Genomic DNA, 16,355 nt, shown 5'->3' on the forward strand with positions numbered 1-16,355 from the left:
AGAGAGATCGGATTTGAGCAAAAAATCGGATTTGAGCAACGAGGCTTGTAATGTGAACGTAGCAAACGTGTACAAATCCGATTTTTTGCCCTAATGTGACTCAGATCTGATGTTTTCAGAGCTGTGTGGACACGCAAATCTGATCTCCTCAAATCTGACCTGAGCCACTTTCATATGTGGTCCTAGATCGGATACATATCCAATTCGTGGCCATGTGACCTTAATGTAAAGCTCAGATTGGGTCATTTCAGGACGCCGCTTCGTTCACTTTAATGACGGATTTGAATCATCTGCCTAAACGAGTGTGAACCATTGTGTCAGAGAGATCGGATTTGAGCTATTAGGGTTGTAATGTAAACATAGCCTTAGAGCATTTTCTGCTTCTCAGAGGTCAAGTAAGTAATCCCAATTATAAATGTAGATACAATGTAGATACATCACACCATACAAACCTTTGATGTTCTGCTGCAAATGTTTTTTATTTATTTCCTTTTCTCAGAAATGGGTTCTTAACAGTAGCACTTCCTTTCAGACCCATAGCGTTGAGTTGTCCCCTCACACTGAAACACCAGAAACACCTGTGGATGTTTTCAGATCTGAACCAAGAGTGGACCTTGATATCTCCCAAAGTTAAAGCATTCAGCGCTGTTTATCCATGGTGACAGTTTTGGTGGTCTACCAGGTCTTGTTAGGAGTCCAGTTTTCTTGATATCTTTGATCGTTTTCCTTTGACTTTCCCGTTCTTTATGCAGGTGGATTATCTCATCTAATCTCCTGAGGAATATCTTGACACCAGCACTACATTTAAGCTTACAGTCATCATCTGTGTTTACATGTGAAAGCTTGTTTGACCAACAGTGGTTTCAGTTCAAACTCTTTCCTCCATTCTTTCTGTCTCCACTCTTAATCAGCCGAGGACTCGGGGTTGTGTAAGCGCTCTGTTCATTACGCTCCTGCAGGTGCTCTGTTCAGCGGCGAGGCAAGTGAGTCATGAATGCCGCTGATAAAAAAGCTGTTTGACGCCTGGAAGAAGAGCAGAGCGAGCACAGCTGAGAGAAATGGGATGGAGATATAGTTCACCCAGACAGCAGAGTAAGGCCCAGTCCCATTTCACACCTCGCCCCTACCACTGAGCCCTTAGCCCTCTGTTTTGCGTGTTCACAGCTAGAGGTAGGGTGTCCCCCAGAGGTTTTTCAGAGACACTCCAAACTGAGTGTTATGGGGGAAAAAAAGAAAAATTGGCAAGATGGAGAACAAGAGACCAAAGAAACCCACAAATGTGAGAATTTTCTCTGTTAAAAAATTACGATAACCACTGTATTATCTTAGTTTAATGTTGTTTCAGTGTATTATGGTCGTTTTCTTCATAACAAGCATGAAAAATCACTAATATCACTAATAGTATGCTGATGTCTCACTAATCACTAATAGTATGCTGATGTCTCGGTAGCTAACTTGCTACCTTGCTAACTTTTTTAATTACTCCATACCTGGGAGCTACAGTGCAATACGCCCTCTTGTATATATACTTATTTAAAATGTATTTATCTGTTGACATAAATATGTTTACATATGCACCACACTCTGCACTACATTGCATTTTGCACTAAACTGTAATTTCGTTCTAACGTGCACTGTACGGTGTAAATTTGAATGACAAAGTCTGTCTAAGTCTAACTTTCCCGTTCCACCTTAAATAGTCCAGCAGTTCTGACACCTGAAGCGCCAGAATGTAACTGCTGCTCCATTTAAGGTGGAACGGGAAAATTCGAACAAGAATCTGGTGAATATCTGACTTCAGCTTCATATCACTGAAGAATTAGGGGTGGGCGTTAATAAATAATTGCCCCCCTCTTTGAAGTCATATGATGCCCTAAATGTAACTAAAGCCCAGCAGTGAGGAGCTGAACTTTACCCTCCTCTGCTGTCACTGCAGACTGGCAGGGTCGCCTACAGAGCAGCGCTGGTAGCTGTTAATGAAGTGATGCTCTTTTTATTTGAGGGTCCCATTTCAGAGGGAAGATTTCAACCACTACCCTGTAACTCAGTTCTAAGGGGTTAGGGTGACACTCGAAAACAAGGGGTAGGGGTAAAAATAAGAAATGGGACTGGGCCTAAAAGTTGAATGCGTGCTGTCTAATTTACACTCATTCAGGCTAGAGTTAGCATTATGTCATGATTTCATTTGAGCCCAATGTTTATGTTTAAAGGAATTAATAGCCAGCTCAAAAATATTTGCTTTGGCAGGAATAGCAGCGAAAAGAGAAAATACTTGTTGAAGGACACAGGTGTCTTGGTTATTAGACCCCCCGGCCTCCAGGAACATCCGACAAATGTGACTAACAGGAAGGACGAATGGAGTCAATCAGTCTGCAGCTGTAGAGGGATAAAAGAAGATGTAAACGAAAACACGTTCATCCGTACGAGCATTCAGTAGCAAAAGCGATTCAGCGACGCACTTTCCCTCCACATGAAGCTGTTACACAACAACCTTGTAATAATGTGGTGCTTCGTTTTGCGAGGATGCCTGTGCAAAACTAATTGGCTTCTTTCTCTGCTCTCCAGCATACGACGGTGCTCCCTTTCATCATAATTGAGATGAGAACGACACATCATCAATATCCCAGCAGGTTGTGTGGACTGTTGGCCGTGTGCAGCTTTGCTGTGGGATATGTTCTATGGTAATTGCCTTCGCTCTCTATCACTGTGGCCTAATATCTAATCGACACCCTGATGGTACTGAGATCAGTGGATGGTTGTGCGGTGCAGTCGCTTGGAGTCAGTATGCACAGTATAATTATTATGTCAGTATGATTTTCACGAGAGCACAGCACAGTATCGCCTTCTGTACTGATAAAAATAATATCTTAAAAGGAATTTCAAAAAATAAACCAGTATATCGCCATTTACTAGTATTAGTAGTGTTATGATTGTTTTGGTAGTGGCTATCGTTTATTATAATAAATATAATTTAGACATAAGGTCACTCAAAAGGATTTTAGTGTAAAGTCCAAGTCAGCTAAAAGTCTTAAGACTGTCTTTAACTCTGACTTTGAACCAGTTCAGCAGAATGATGCAGGTACGTATGTAATGTTGATGGGGTAAAATAGTGATAAATCTGAAAATAAATTTTCTTTGGGAACTATTTTGCCTACATGTATGTTAAAACTGAAAGAAGTAGCATCGCTAAGTCAGGAAAAGAAAAAAAAAAATTATGGTGTGTTGTGCTGATGTGAGTCACCCTGTAAGCCTGAAATAGTAATTTAAAAGACAAGGCAACTTTACTTGTATAGCACCTTTCGTACACTGCTGTCATTCAAAGTGTCTACGAACAAAAACATACAGAGTCATTTTAAAAAGTCAAGGAGAATAGAAATTAAAAAACATGATTAAAACTTGATTGAAACAATAGATTTACAAGATAAGAAATTAAAAATAAAATTAAAAATAAATTAGGATAATTAAAAATAAAATTTGAAAATAATTAGGATAATTAAAAATAAAATTTGAAAATAATTAGGATAATTAAAAATGCCTTAAAATACCTTGTCATGGCAAAACCATGTAATTTGTGCCTATATAACTCTTTAAAATCTCAGGCTTATTAAATTCTAGGGGTAATTATTCAATAACTTAATGGACTATAGCGCAAACAGACTGAGCTCTTCTTATTCTTAGGTTAAGAAGTGTGATTTGAACCTGCTGTCTTGGTCATTTAAGGGGTTACAATATTAACTGATCACGTAAGGCATTATCAGATTTATGCATGCAGCATAGTATGATTATAGTCTTCGTTTTACATTTCCAGAGCCTTATACAAAAAAATTTTGGTAACACTTCACTGAAGGGCAGCATTCATAAGGCCACATGACACCTACATAAGCCTTTAATGACATAAATATACATACAATTTTATAAAAGCTTATTTAAAGTGTCAGATTCCATAAAGGCTGCTTTTGTCAATGTTGACGTCATTTCACCTCAGGAAGCATTATGACAGCTGACGCTTGTTGGCGTAAGCCTCTATAAACGCTTATATGGTTCATTCTACCAAACTGGTTTAAAGTCAGAGATGAGAACACTTTGTGGGCTTTTAACTGACTTATACTTTAGACTAAAATCCTTTTGCTTTGAGTTTATTATATTTTTATTTTGAATAATGATTGAACATTCAACTTTCACACTACCAATAGAATCATATTACTACTAAAACTTTACCAGTTGTTGAGACTGTTTCGTTGTTGACAAAGTCAGCTAATTTTGAACAGAACTCAAAAACTCAAGCCAGTATATGACCAACAAACACAGTTTTACACAGAAAAAATCTGAATATGTTTCATTAAGACATAAGAAGTTGTAAAAAGTTGTGGAAAATATGCGTTTCAGTAGTGACAGTTCTTAATGTTACACACTCATTTTCAGACTTTGGGACACATTTACATCAAGGCATGGGATCTAACTGGTAGCAGCATCACGTTCTGTTCTAAAATTAAGGGGTGTGGCTGAAATAAGGCTCCGCCTATGACAGTGACGTGAAAATGTGGGACAGCATTTTTTTAATAAAGTTGAATTATTATTATTTTTTTTAAATTAACCTTATAATAAATCTAAATCTTTTACCTTCGACTTCTTAAAAGAAAATTAAAAATAAGGTTTTAAAAACAACAGAAAAATGTAAGTATTATTTTAAAGTTGAATTTAGGGTTTTAAGGTTTGGGACATCCATCTCCCAATAGAAAGTACCTTATAAATTATGATTTTGTTTATATTTAGCTTATTACTATCTCAGTGCTTTGGGTGTAAATAGATCATAGCATAATCCCTGTACATATCTAAGGTCTGAATATTTTGTTGTTTTCTCTCTTTTTTTTTTTTTGGGACCACAGTTTGAACTAATTTGGCAGAATGGTCCATACAGGTGATCGTTTGTGGTAATGGAAGGCTTATGTAGATGTTATCAGAACTGTGGGTGCAAAGATTCAAGCTGAGGGTGCTTCTGCAGACTCCATAGAACCAGGTCTGCATTCAGTAGATAAAGGAGTAGAAGGGAAGTGATGTACACATCACAAATAAACAAATGTGGAAGTCATTTTCTACCCTGCAAACATAGTGGGATAAACTGATAAAAACACACAATTATTCTCGCATCGCATTGCCCACAATGAATAGCACCGTACAGACTGAACTAATTCTTTGTCATCTGTTTTGCATATTAGCTGCTTTAGCATCTCTCTATGTAAGAACATCTTCAGAGAAACAATAAGAGCAGTGTGTGAAGGGCTGAGATGGGACTGGTAGACACATTGACACTCCACTGACTGCTTCTGCAGCCTTTCATACGGCGGGTTGGACAGACTCAGGAACAGAATTGGTCATAGACAGACCGTGGGTGCAAGCGTGACTTTTTAACAGCCTCCTTTCCCCCCTCTGTCTCCCTCAGGATGTGTTGGGTGCATAATGTGACGGGGGTCTGGGTGTATCCACTGCTGGAGCACATTGGGCCCATGGCCAGAGTTCTTTTCTTCGTCTGCCTCACAGGACTCATCAGCCTCTACTATGTACTGGGAGAGATCCTCAACAGCTACATCTGGGACTCCTCAAGGAGTAAGTGTGTGTGTATTAGAGCTTGAAATATTTGTCCAAACTATTCAAACGGGGTTCGGTCAGGTTCGGATATCATTTCTCATGGATTTGTCATGCTTGGGTCGGGTTCAGATCTCATGTTTGCGTTTCTCACAGTCCGTCTCCCAATTCGAACCTGCATTTACCCCGTTTTTCGTTTTTCTCCACTACTTTTATTACCTTAAACCAATGGTCACCAACCCTGGTCCTGGAGATTCACTGTCTTGCATGGTCTAGTTCCAACCAGAAGTCCCCAAGTGGCTGGATCAGATGCATTAGTGTTAGGTTGGGGGGGGGCGGGGCAGCACGTTAGACGCTGGTTACAGCTAAACTCTACAGAAGAACAGATCTCCAGAAGGACGGTTGGTGACCACTGCCTTAAACAGTTTTTACTTCGGCAGGCTGGAGTCACAGTGAGGTCCACAAGACCACAAGTCCCATTTGGCGCACTTGCGGTCCTGTGGTTGTCATTTGCACATGCCTGCGAGGACTGTGAGACCATCCTATTTCTCATTTTGCCGCCCTTTCTGTGGCCTTTGGTGTGGCATCAGTGTGGACTCATACATTTTAGTATAACATTACTAGGCTTTATATACTCCACCAGTCTATAACTCCGCATTCCTATTGAGAAATGTTAATGCGTCAACGTGCTCCAAGCTGGGGTAAAGAATGAGGCGGTTGAGGATGAGCCCTGCCGTGGAAAACACTCTCTCTGATGACATGGATGTAGCTGGAATGCACAAATAGGCTCTTGCTAGCAGCACTAACCAGTGTTGTTTGTTCTCATTGCTGTCCACCTGTTCAATGGGGCATCATTGTGAAGTGGCATGGACCTGTCCTTGCAGTAGTGGTCAAGTTTTGTTTGAGTCGATTCCATTGTTTTTGTGTTGTAATCGCTACAGCTCAGACTCGCTGGCCTTCATACATACATATAGGCAAAGGTTTCAAGCCTGTAGACCAACCGGGAAATTTGTCTGCAGCACAGAATGTTTAACTAGTATTTTGTCATGAATTACATAAAATAAATTGCCTATTCATGTTTTTATATGGTTTTCTGTTAAATTTTCACAGATTTTCATGGCTTATTTCAGTGTATTTAGCTGCGTGAAGCACGGCACGCAGAAAGAAATGGGTCCAGGTCTATTCTCTAAACACCGCAGTGCTTCAGTTGGTGTCTGGGACTCTACCGCGTCACTCACGCCACGCAGGAGCAGTATGTGTGAATCAGGCCTATGAGAATCTGTGTGTTGTTCATGTGATCGGTTGCTCGATGATGACTTTATTCATTTCAACTGTTTTATTGTTATATTGTTTATGTACGATTTAGTGGTCGCTATACTTTATTTAGGCTGCGGGTTTCATGGCAATTCGTGGTAGTGCAGACCTCTAGCACTGACCAAAACATCTTGGTACTACCAAGATGGTAAAAAAATGAGGGCTATTTTTTGATACTTTTGACAAATTATTTAGAACTAATTTAAAAAAGAAAAAGGAGATAAAAAGAGAAAAGACATCTGAGTCTGCCTGGGTCGCTAATGCATGGTGAAAAAAGACAGCACATACAATAACACCCAGTCACAGGGGTCCAGGTTCTGGCAGTATTACATAATAATAAGTTAACATTAGATGAGGACAGTTTCTTATACTGTAAATGTTTTAAATTAGTAGTTGCCAGGTTAACGCGTCAAACCCGAAACGTGATCAAAAACGGAATCTCCATTGAGAAAACTGCGTGAAGAGCAGCACTGAAATTCCTCTGTCACCATCGGAAAAACACGCCACAGCCAATCACAGACACAGATGTTTTCAGAGAGGACATATCAGCAGGGAAGACAACAGTTTAGCAGGCAGCTTTCTGACTACGGCAAGAGAAAGATAAATACTGTTTCTGTATTTCTGTATTTATCTGATTACTGTCTGACTCATGTAGAGCTGGAGGTTCCCCATTATCTGATTGCTCAAGAGAATGTAAATGCAGTGATCGGATTACTGACAAAATCTGATTTTCTGCAGCTATCGGATTATTAAGTGCATGTAAAGATACACTCATTCTTAAATTGATGCCTGCATTGAACTATATAGTCTAAATACATACATACTAAATGAACTACAAAAGAGGAGAGTATGTGAAAAGCAAATAAAAACAGAAAGCAGTGATTTATAAATCTACGTTGACCTGAATTTAAACAAAAAACAGTATAAAGAAAAGATATGTATTGGTTTTACTTATCAGCTTCATTGAATGTGTTTATATGCACTCAATAATCCGATCAGAATCAGATTTCTGCAGTTATCCAATTATTCAAATGGTAATGAAAACACCATACTCCTTTCTAGAAATCTGATTAAGAAATCCGATAAAGAGGCTGGATTTTAGCTCAGTAATCTGATTTCTCAGTGCATGTGAACTCTTACTCTGATTTCTTTCGGATTTCTCAGTCTGAGCATGCACAAGATCAGACGGTGGTACCAGAAATATGTAAGCAGCGTCGCCGCGAAACGCAGCAAAACACTTTTGGAGTGACGCTGAAACCAGAAACAAAATAAAGGATTTGAATATTCTTCATCTTCTAGATGATGTGTGTTCATATTTTCAGGTAAAGTGGTGATGTTTAAAAAAAAGCTGCGGCAAGAAGTTCAAGTTTACGTTATGTTTACGTCACGTCTTCTTCTGTGAGTTTATTGGCTGGTTGCAAAGCAGAAATCTGATTACTGTCTGACTCATGTAGAGCTGGAGGTTCCCCATTATCTGATTACTCAAGTGCACATAAACACGTTCATTGGATTACTGACAAAATCTGATTTTCTGCAGCTATTGGATTATTAAGTGCATGTAAACACACTCAATGTTTTTTTAAAGACACACTCATTCTTAAATTGATGCCTGCATGTTTGAAAAAAATGTAAGGCTAGGAACATTTTGAAATGTTCAAAAAACATCTGAAACAGGTGATCATGCTCGGATATACAAGGAGCATTCAGGAAAGGCCTAGTCCTTTATAACCGAAGACGGAGCAATGTCCATGCATAAAAGACAAGGCCGAAAACCACTAATGAATGCCTGTGATCTTTGACCCCTCAGACAGCAATGCATTAAAAACTTGTAAAACCTTTGTCAGTAAACACCGTCCATCACTGCGTCCACAAGTGCAAGTTAAGACTGTACTATGCACAGTGGAAGTCATATGTCAACAGCGCCCAGAAACGCCGCCGACTTCTCAGGGCTGGAGCTCATCTGAAATGGACTGAAATGTGTATTGTGGTCTGACGGGTCAACCTTTTAGATTGTTTATGGAAATAAAAGACATGTTCTCAAGGCCAAAGAAGAAAAGGACCATTCAGACTGTTACCAGCATAAAGTTCAAAATCCTGTGTCTGTCCTGTGAAAGCACCATTAACACTGAACACATTTTGGAGTAACGTGCTGTGTTTTGGGCGCAGTCTTTTTAGAGACATCCATTATAATTTCATCATAACAAATCTGAGCCATATTTTGCAGGTGTTACAACAGCTGTGTAATAAGAGAGTTTGAGAGCTTGACTGGCCTGCCTGCAATCCAGAACTGTCTCCCATTATAAACATTTGTCTTATCAAGCTCAAAAATATGACAACAAAGAGCCTGTATGGTTGCATAGCTGAAGACTTGTATAACAAAAGAAAAAAAAAAATCACATTTCAAATTTTTTGTGTTTTCAGTCTCCAAATGATAACGAAGTGCTGTTAAAAGGAAAGGTGATGTAACCCAGTGGTAAACATGCTCCTGTCCCAACCTTTTCAGAATGTGTTGCAGGCATCAAATTTAAAATGAGCGTATATTTACAAAATAAATAAATAAATAAAAAAATAAAGTTCATAAAGGTGAAACATCAAATATAGTGTTTTGTACTGTTTTCAATTGAATGCAGGTCAAGCAGAATTTACTAATTGCTCTTTTCTGTTTTTAGTAATATTTCACATACAGTCCTGCCTTTTTTGGAATTATGTTTGTAAATCATTTTCTGAGGGTTTCATAAATGAACCCTATTCTGTTCATGTTGTAAGTGAGAGCTTTATCCGATCGAGGACCCGTTCTCCTTGATCTAATTAGGTCTTCAACAGGGAAATCATTTTCATTATAGCAAAAAGTCAAGGGTGTCACTTGAGAGGGGGGATAAGTGTTGCAGAGCAGTAACCAAATTTATTGTTAACAGTGATTACAGCCATTTTTAACTGTTTAAGCTCCCTGGTTTATAGAGGCTAAATTGCATAACTATACACTACACACTTTATTTATATGGTCCCCTATAGATGTTCTACAGCTGCTTGAATTATAAACAAACTTTCTGGTGAAACTTGGTTGATTATCAACAACATTATGGTTAGGCTTAGAAGTTGGTGTAGGTTTAGCCTTGAGGTTAGCGTTAGGATTAGAGACAGATTTAATAGAATCTTTCAAGTTGAGTTGCACTTAGTAGATATTTAGTTGAAGGTTAGTTAAAGATATACTGAACATCTACAAAGCATCTACAGTGGACCATCCAAATAAAGTGCCTGGATCTTCAGTTTGGACAGCAAGTGGAAGTTTGTGCCAAGACAAAGAAGAGCCTTGATGCTTGTCTTCCAGGTGTCTTGCAGGATGGTGGGTCATATCAGGCTGTACTCGAAGCTTGAAGTGCTTGATTTACAAAGCGAGTTTTGACCATCAAAGATCCCAACAGCTAACTTTACACAATGTCATTATAGGTCAGGTCTGAACAGCAATTTGCTGAGATAAGTTTGGCAGACATAGATAGATAGATAGATAGATAGATAGATAGATAGATAGATAGATAGATAGATAGATAGACAGATAGATAGATAGATAGATAGATAGATAGATAGATAGATAGATAGGCATACAATTAGATAGATAGATAGATAGATAGATAGATAGATAGATAGATAGATAGATAGATAGATAGATAGATAGATAGGCATACAATTAGATAGATAGATAGATAGATAGATAGATAGATAGATAGATAGATAGATAGATAGATAGATAGATAGATAGGCATACAATTAGAAACATAGATAGATAGATAGATAGACAGATAGACAGACAGACAGGCATACAATTAGAAAGACGGATGGATGGACACGCAGGCAGGCAGACACACAGACAGATAGACAGGCATACAATTAGATAGATAGATAGATAGATAGATAGATAGATAGATAGATAGATAGATAGATAGGCATACAATTAGAAAGACGGATGGATGGACACGCAGGCAGGCAGACACACAGACAGATAGACAGGCATACAATTAGATAGATAGATAGATAGATAGATAGATAGATAGATAGATAGATAGATAGATAGATAGATAGATAGGCATACAATTAGAAACATAGATAGATAGATAGATAGATAGATAGATAGATAGATAGATAGATAGATAGATAGGCATAAAATTAGATAGATAGATAGATAGATAGATAGATAGATAGATAGATAGATAGATAGATAGATAGATAGATAGATAGATAGATAAATAGATAGATAGATAGATAGGCATACAATTAGAAACATAGATAGATAGATAGATAGATAGATAGATAGATAGATAGATAGATAGATAGGCATACAATTAGATAGATAGATAGATAGATAGATAGATATAGACAGACAGGCATACAATTAGAAAGATAGATGGATGGATGGATGGACAAGCAGGCAGGCAGACACACAGACAGATAGACAGGCATACAATTAGATAGATAGATAGATAGATAGATAGATAGATAGATAGATAGATAGATAGATAGATAGATAGATAGGCATACAATTAGAAAGATGGATGGATGAATAGACAGACAGATGTATGGATGGATGGACTGATCACTTTATTAATCCCAGAGGGAAAGTCGTCTATTACAGCAGCGTAAAGTTCAGTAAAGAGCAAAACAACAGCAACAGTATTATTGTTCTCTATTGTACAGATGCATGAATAGAAGCAGTGGTGCATGTCGTGTCCAGTGGGTGAATAGATGCTCGACATGGTGTGGTGGAATGGACTGGATCACGCTGGGTCAGTTTTGGACAGAATTTGTTCGGGCTATATTCAGGTTTCAGGACCAATAACAGTTTTAGTGTGAATGTGTGCACTCAGCTTCATCTGCAAATAGGCTCACTGTACAGTCAGGTAGATATGACTCTCTCTCTCTCTCTCTCTCTCTCTCTCTCTCTCTCTTCGCCCCGCACACACAGCAAACAGAGGTTCTACACACACTGACCTCCAGGTTGCTATACATCCCTCTGTGGTCTCCTTGTGCACCCACACTCCTCACTCCTCTGCCCATTAGCATCATTAGAGCTTAGCAGCGTGGAGCGGAATGAAGCTTGTGGGCGTCACGTCGCCACAGGCGGTGCAGAACAGACGGGAGCAGACCCGCGAGCAGAGTGATAACAGCACGCGGAGAAGCCTTCTCTGCCTCCCACCTGATTGACACTGACCCACAAATCACTGAGTGCGCTTCAAGCATCTGCACACACATTTATACACACTTACACACTCCACTACAGCTGAAACGGCCCTGCTAGCTCCCTTACAGGTTTAATACACATCGTCTCTTCTTCATCACAGGATCATACTATCTTGATTAGGCCATGGCATTCATGCTTCACCCAGAGATGTTGATATGACTGCGAGTGATTAAAAAGCCTGGACAGGCCAGTTGCAAACAAACTGGCCCACAGTAATGTCATTTATTATTAGTAATGTTTTTGGGTGAAGTGATCTTGTGCTGGCATGAAGGGAATTGAAAATACAGGGTGATTCAAAAAGATTCATCCAATTTCAAAGCGTCTAGGAACCAATCACAATCCAATTGAAAGAGGGGGTCATAGAGTTTCTGACCATCAGTGGAAGATGCCTCCACTTCTATAAGAGTGAATCCGTCATAACTGTGCAGTGTGATTTTCGTGGGCAGTGAAGCTCCAACAGCTCAGAGCGTTCGTCGTTGGTTCCACAACACTGGATGATCTCCGAAATCGCACTGAAAGAGCCGTGAGTGCAGCGACACCCGACACGCTCAATCCAGTATGGGATGAGTTTGACTATGGTGTTGATGTTGTCTGTACAGCTGGAGGAGGTTCATACTGAGACCTCGTACAATTACATAATAAACTTTATGCTCATTTAAAACATTTACAGTTCACTGCATTGATCTGTAATGATTTACAAGTGAAATAAATCATTTTGAAATCGGATGAATCTTTTAGAATCACCCTGTATAACAAGAAAAAGGACTCAAGAACACACTCTGCATTTAACGGTGCAACATGGAAAATGCTATGTTAAAATAATAACAGAATTTAATATGAAAATTTGCATCCTAAAAATAAAATTAGAGATGAGTGAAAATTAAAGATTATATTTTGTTTTTTATTTTGGCATTTTGTTTCTGTGCACAGTCCTAAGGGTGGGCGAGATGGCAAAAATATCCTGTCACAATACTTTAAGACATTTTCACGATACAGAAACAGATCTATGAAAGACAGTGAATACTGTTAGAGGCCTATCATCTATGTATGTAAAGAACTCAGAATATTGTGAAAAATATCTATGGTTAAATGGTTTTAATCCAAGCAGGCACCAGTATCATCGGTAGGTAGGTAGGTAGGTAGGTAGGTGGGTGGGTGGGTGGGTAGGTAGGTGGATCAAACACAGCAGTGCTGCTGGAGTTTTTAAACACTGTGTCCACTCACTGTCCACTCTATTAGACACTCCTACCTTGTCAGTCCACCTTGTAGATGTAAAGTCCTCTAGTCCTTCATCAGTGGTCACAGGACGCTGCCCACAGGACACTGTTGGCTGGATATTTTTGGTTGGTGGACTATTCTCAGTCCAGCAGTGACACTGAGGTGTTTAAAAACTCCAGCAGCACTGCTGTGTCTGATCCACTCAGACCAGCACAACACACACTAACACACCACCACCACGTCAGTGTTACTGCAGTGCTGAGAATGATCCACCACCCAAATAGTACCTGCTCTGTGAGGGTCCATGGGGGTCCTGACCACTGAAGAACAGGGTAAAAGGGGGCTAACAAAGTATCAGAGAAACAGATGGACTACAGTCTGTAACTGTAGAACTACAAAGTGCACCTATATAGTAAGTGGAGCTGATAAAATGGACAATGAGCGTAGAAACAAGGAGGTGGTCATAATGTTATGCCTGATCGGCAGAAAATACACATAAGTAAACTATAAGAAAGTAGGAATAAGTATGTCTATTTGCATATTTACATAGGACATAAGACAGGTTTGTTGTATTTACATGAGAACAATGAATATCAGCAGTGTTTACAGTCTAAAGTGCTCAGTGAGAGTCATTACAGTAGCAGTTATGATATATTGCACAGTGCATATTAACAGGAGAGGAGATACAGTGATGTGGATCAGCTCAGTTCAGACAGCAGGAGATCAGTACCATCTCCGCAGTAAGGAGACTCGCTGTAGAGCCGTATATCAGTGGGTAAGAAAGATCTCACACTGCGCTCTTTAACACAGCGCAGCTGTAACAGTCTGACCTGAATGAGCTTCTCTGTTTATCCAGTGTAGCGTGCGGGGGGTGTGAGGTGTTTGGGTAGGTGGAGCATGCAGGTGAGGCTTTCTGGCACAGCAGGAAAGTGAATGGACATGTAGGAGACTCCACTGTGGTTAAATCATGAGGGCAGGTGAGCAGAGAGACGATTAAGGCAGATCTTGCGACGGCATCAGACTGGACAGGATGGGCAACTGTTCACTTCAGCAAAGATACACCCAGAATTTAAGTTCTCTTTCCGACGACTGGACACAAGACATAGTGTTAGTATAGTGCAGCAGTGAATCGGACATGTCTAGCTGTTACAGCCTGGCTTAAAAAGCGAGTGTGACCAAACAGAGAACTTTGAATTCATGTGTTAAAGCTGCTTCTTTTACTTTTATATGAATCATTCTTTTAAATCGGTTCAAAGTCGGACTTTTAACAGACTTGAGTGACTTTATACCTGAATTATGTTTATTGTGTTAAAATAAATAACTGAACATTCCAGTTTGTCACTACCAAAAAAGTCATAACACTACCAAAACCTTCCCAAATGTTTCAGTAGTGACAATTTCAGCTGTTTTTGTGCATAACTCAGTCACCTCCCAACAGAAGGTAGTCTATAAATGATGCTTTTGTATATATTTAGCTTATTACTATCTCAATTAATACTTTGGGTTTAAATAGATCAAAGCATAATTCTTGTAAATATCTATGGTCTGAAGATTTAACCCTTGTGTGGTGTTCAGGTCTGTGGGACCCGTTTTCAATGTTTACCAAAAGAAAAAATGATGTGATTTATTATTATTTCAGCCTCAGATTCTTGGTCTTTGCTCATTTTCTGTGAAGATCATATAAAATAACCCATTTTCAGTGTCTTCACTCTGTTCACCCCCCACACATTTATATTACACATGTGGTGTTGGGCTGAACCCGCGGGGAGTAAAAGTGTGGAGGTGCTGTGTCCTTCACTCGGTTCTCCTCCTACATGGCCTGCTGTTAGTGTGTGTGTGTGTGTGTGTGTGCGTGTGTGTGTGTCTGTATGTGTTTGTATATGTGTGTGTGTGTGTGTGAGGGTGGACAACATGGACAGGCTGCTGACTGGCTACAGCTGCTAAAGGAGAACCCTACGCTGGACACTTGTGATATTTTAAACATCTGGTATTTTTACATGAATTGTTATGGTGGGTCCACCAGACCACTGAGTAACAAACACATCAACACCACACAAGGGTTAATTGGATTTATAATAATTTATTAAGTAATTAATTAATTAATTTTTACTGTGGGACTGTAGTTTGAAATAATCCAGTAGAATGATACTCGAGTATGTTTAAATGTTTTGTTTTGATTTTTACTTGTTTATTTTTCTGCATTCTTCCAGGTTTGAGATCTGATACTAACACATAATCTGCTTCATGTTTTCTTATTTGCAGGTGCTGTAGAGTCTAACAAGGATAAAACTGACTGAGTCCTCCACCTGTGAGGTGCGCCGACCATCTAAAGATTACTCTTCTATTACTACCACCTCTCCGCTGGGACTCTGGGCAGCAAATATGACTCAGAAATGATGATCAATAATCAGCGTAACAATGAAATATGTTACTGAGCTTAGCCTGATATTGTTCTCCTCTTTTTTCAGTTAAGCTCTGGAAACATCACCCTCATCCTGGCTGTTCTCCCTTAGGAAAGGAAAGCACAGACGTTTTAGAATTATATTATTGTGGTGACTCCAGGGGGCAGTGTTTTCAGAATACCTCAAGTATTAAGTTAAACAGAATTACTGTCTACCTTATTATGTGTTATGTTGTATTTCATGTCTCTCATCATAAGGGATAATCCATGTCCACTTGCATAAGTATATGATTACTTAAACCGAGCACAATTTATTGCCTATAAATCATCTAGTGAGGGTGTTTTTGGACAAATAACTACTCTTTATGTCTGTGAGGTGTGAGAATGCTTAGTAAAAAGTCTAAAAATCTTAAAGAAGCAATAAATAGCATTTTTTTTCTTGTCGGAAACATATTACTGGTTTGCTGCCAGTCACATGACAGGTCACATGACTTACCTTGACATCAGAATTGGAAGTAACCTGCATATTTGTCCTGACTTTAAATAAGTAAGCCATTTCTCTGGCGCATGAACTGCTATGAGAATTTACTTCTCCTTACCAGGTAA

General features: G+C 39.2%; 1 protein-coding gene across 1 annotated transcript in view; it reads left to right on the forward strand.

Annotated features, from left to right (window-relative positions):
* Window positions 1–15,826, forward strand: part of aig1 (androgen-induced 1 (H. sapiens)) — a 68,773-nt gene extending 52,947 nt beyond the window's left edge. The window contains exons 4-6 of the mRNA XM_036582632.1: window positions 2,566–2,681; window positions 5,441–5,604; window positions 15,611–15,826. Of these exons, the coding sequence (XP_036438525.1) occupies window positions 2,566–2,681; window positions 5,441–5,604; window positions 15,611–15,645 (315 nt within the window). The 3' untranslated portion in view covers window positions 15,646–15,826. The remainder of the gene's footprint in view (window positions 1–2,565; window positions 2,682–5,440; window positions 5,605–15,610) is intronic.
* The last annotated feature ends 529 nt before the right edge of the window (window positions 15,827–16,355 follow it).

The sequence above is a fragment of the Colossoma macropomum genome, unplaced genomic scaffold (assembly GCF_904425465.1).
Source record: "Colossoma macropomum unplaced genomic scaffold, Colossoma_macropomum, whole genome shotgun sequence".
NCBI classification, from domain to species: Eukaryota; Metazoa; Chordata; class Actinopteri; order Characiformes; family Serrasalmidae; genus Colossoma; species Colossoma macropomum.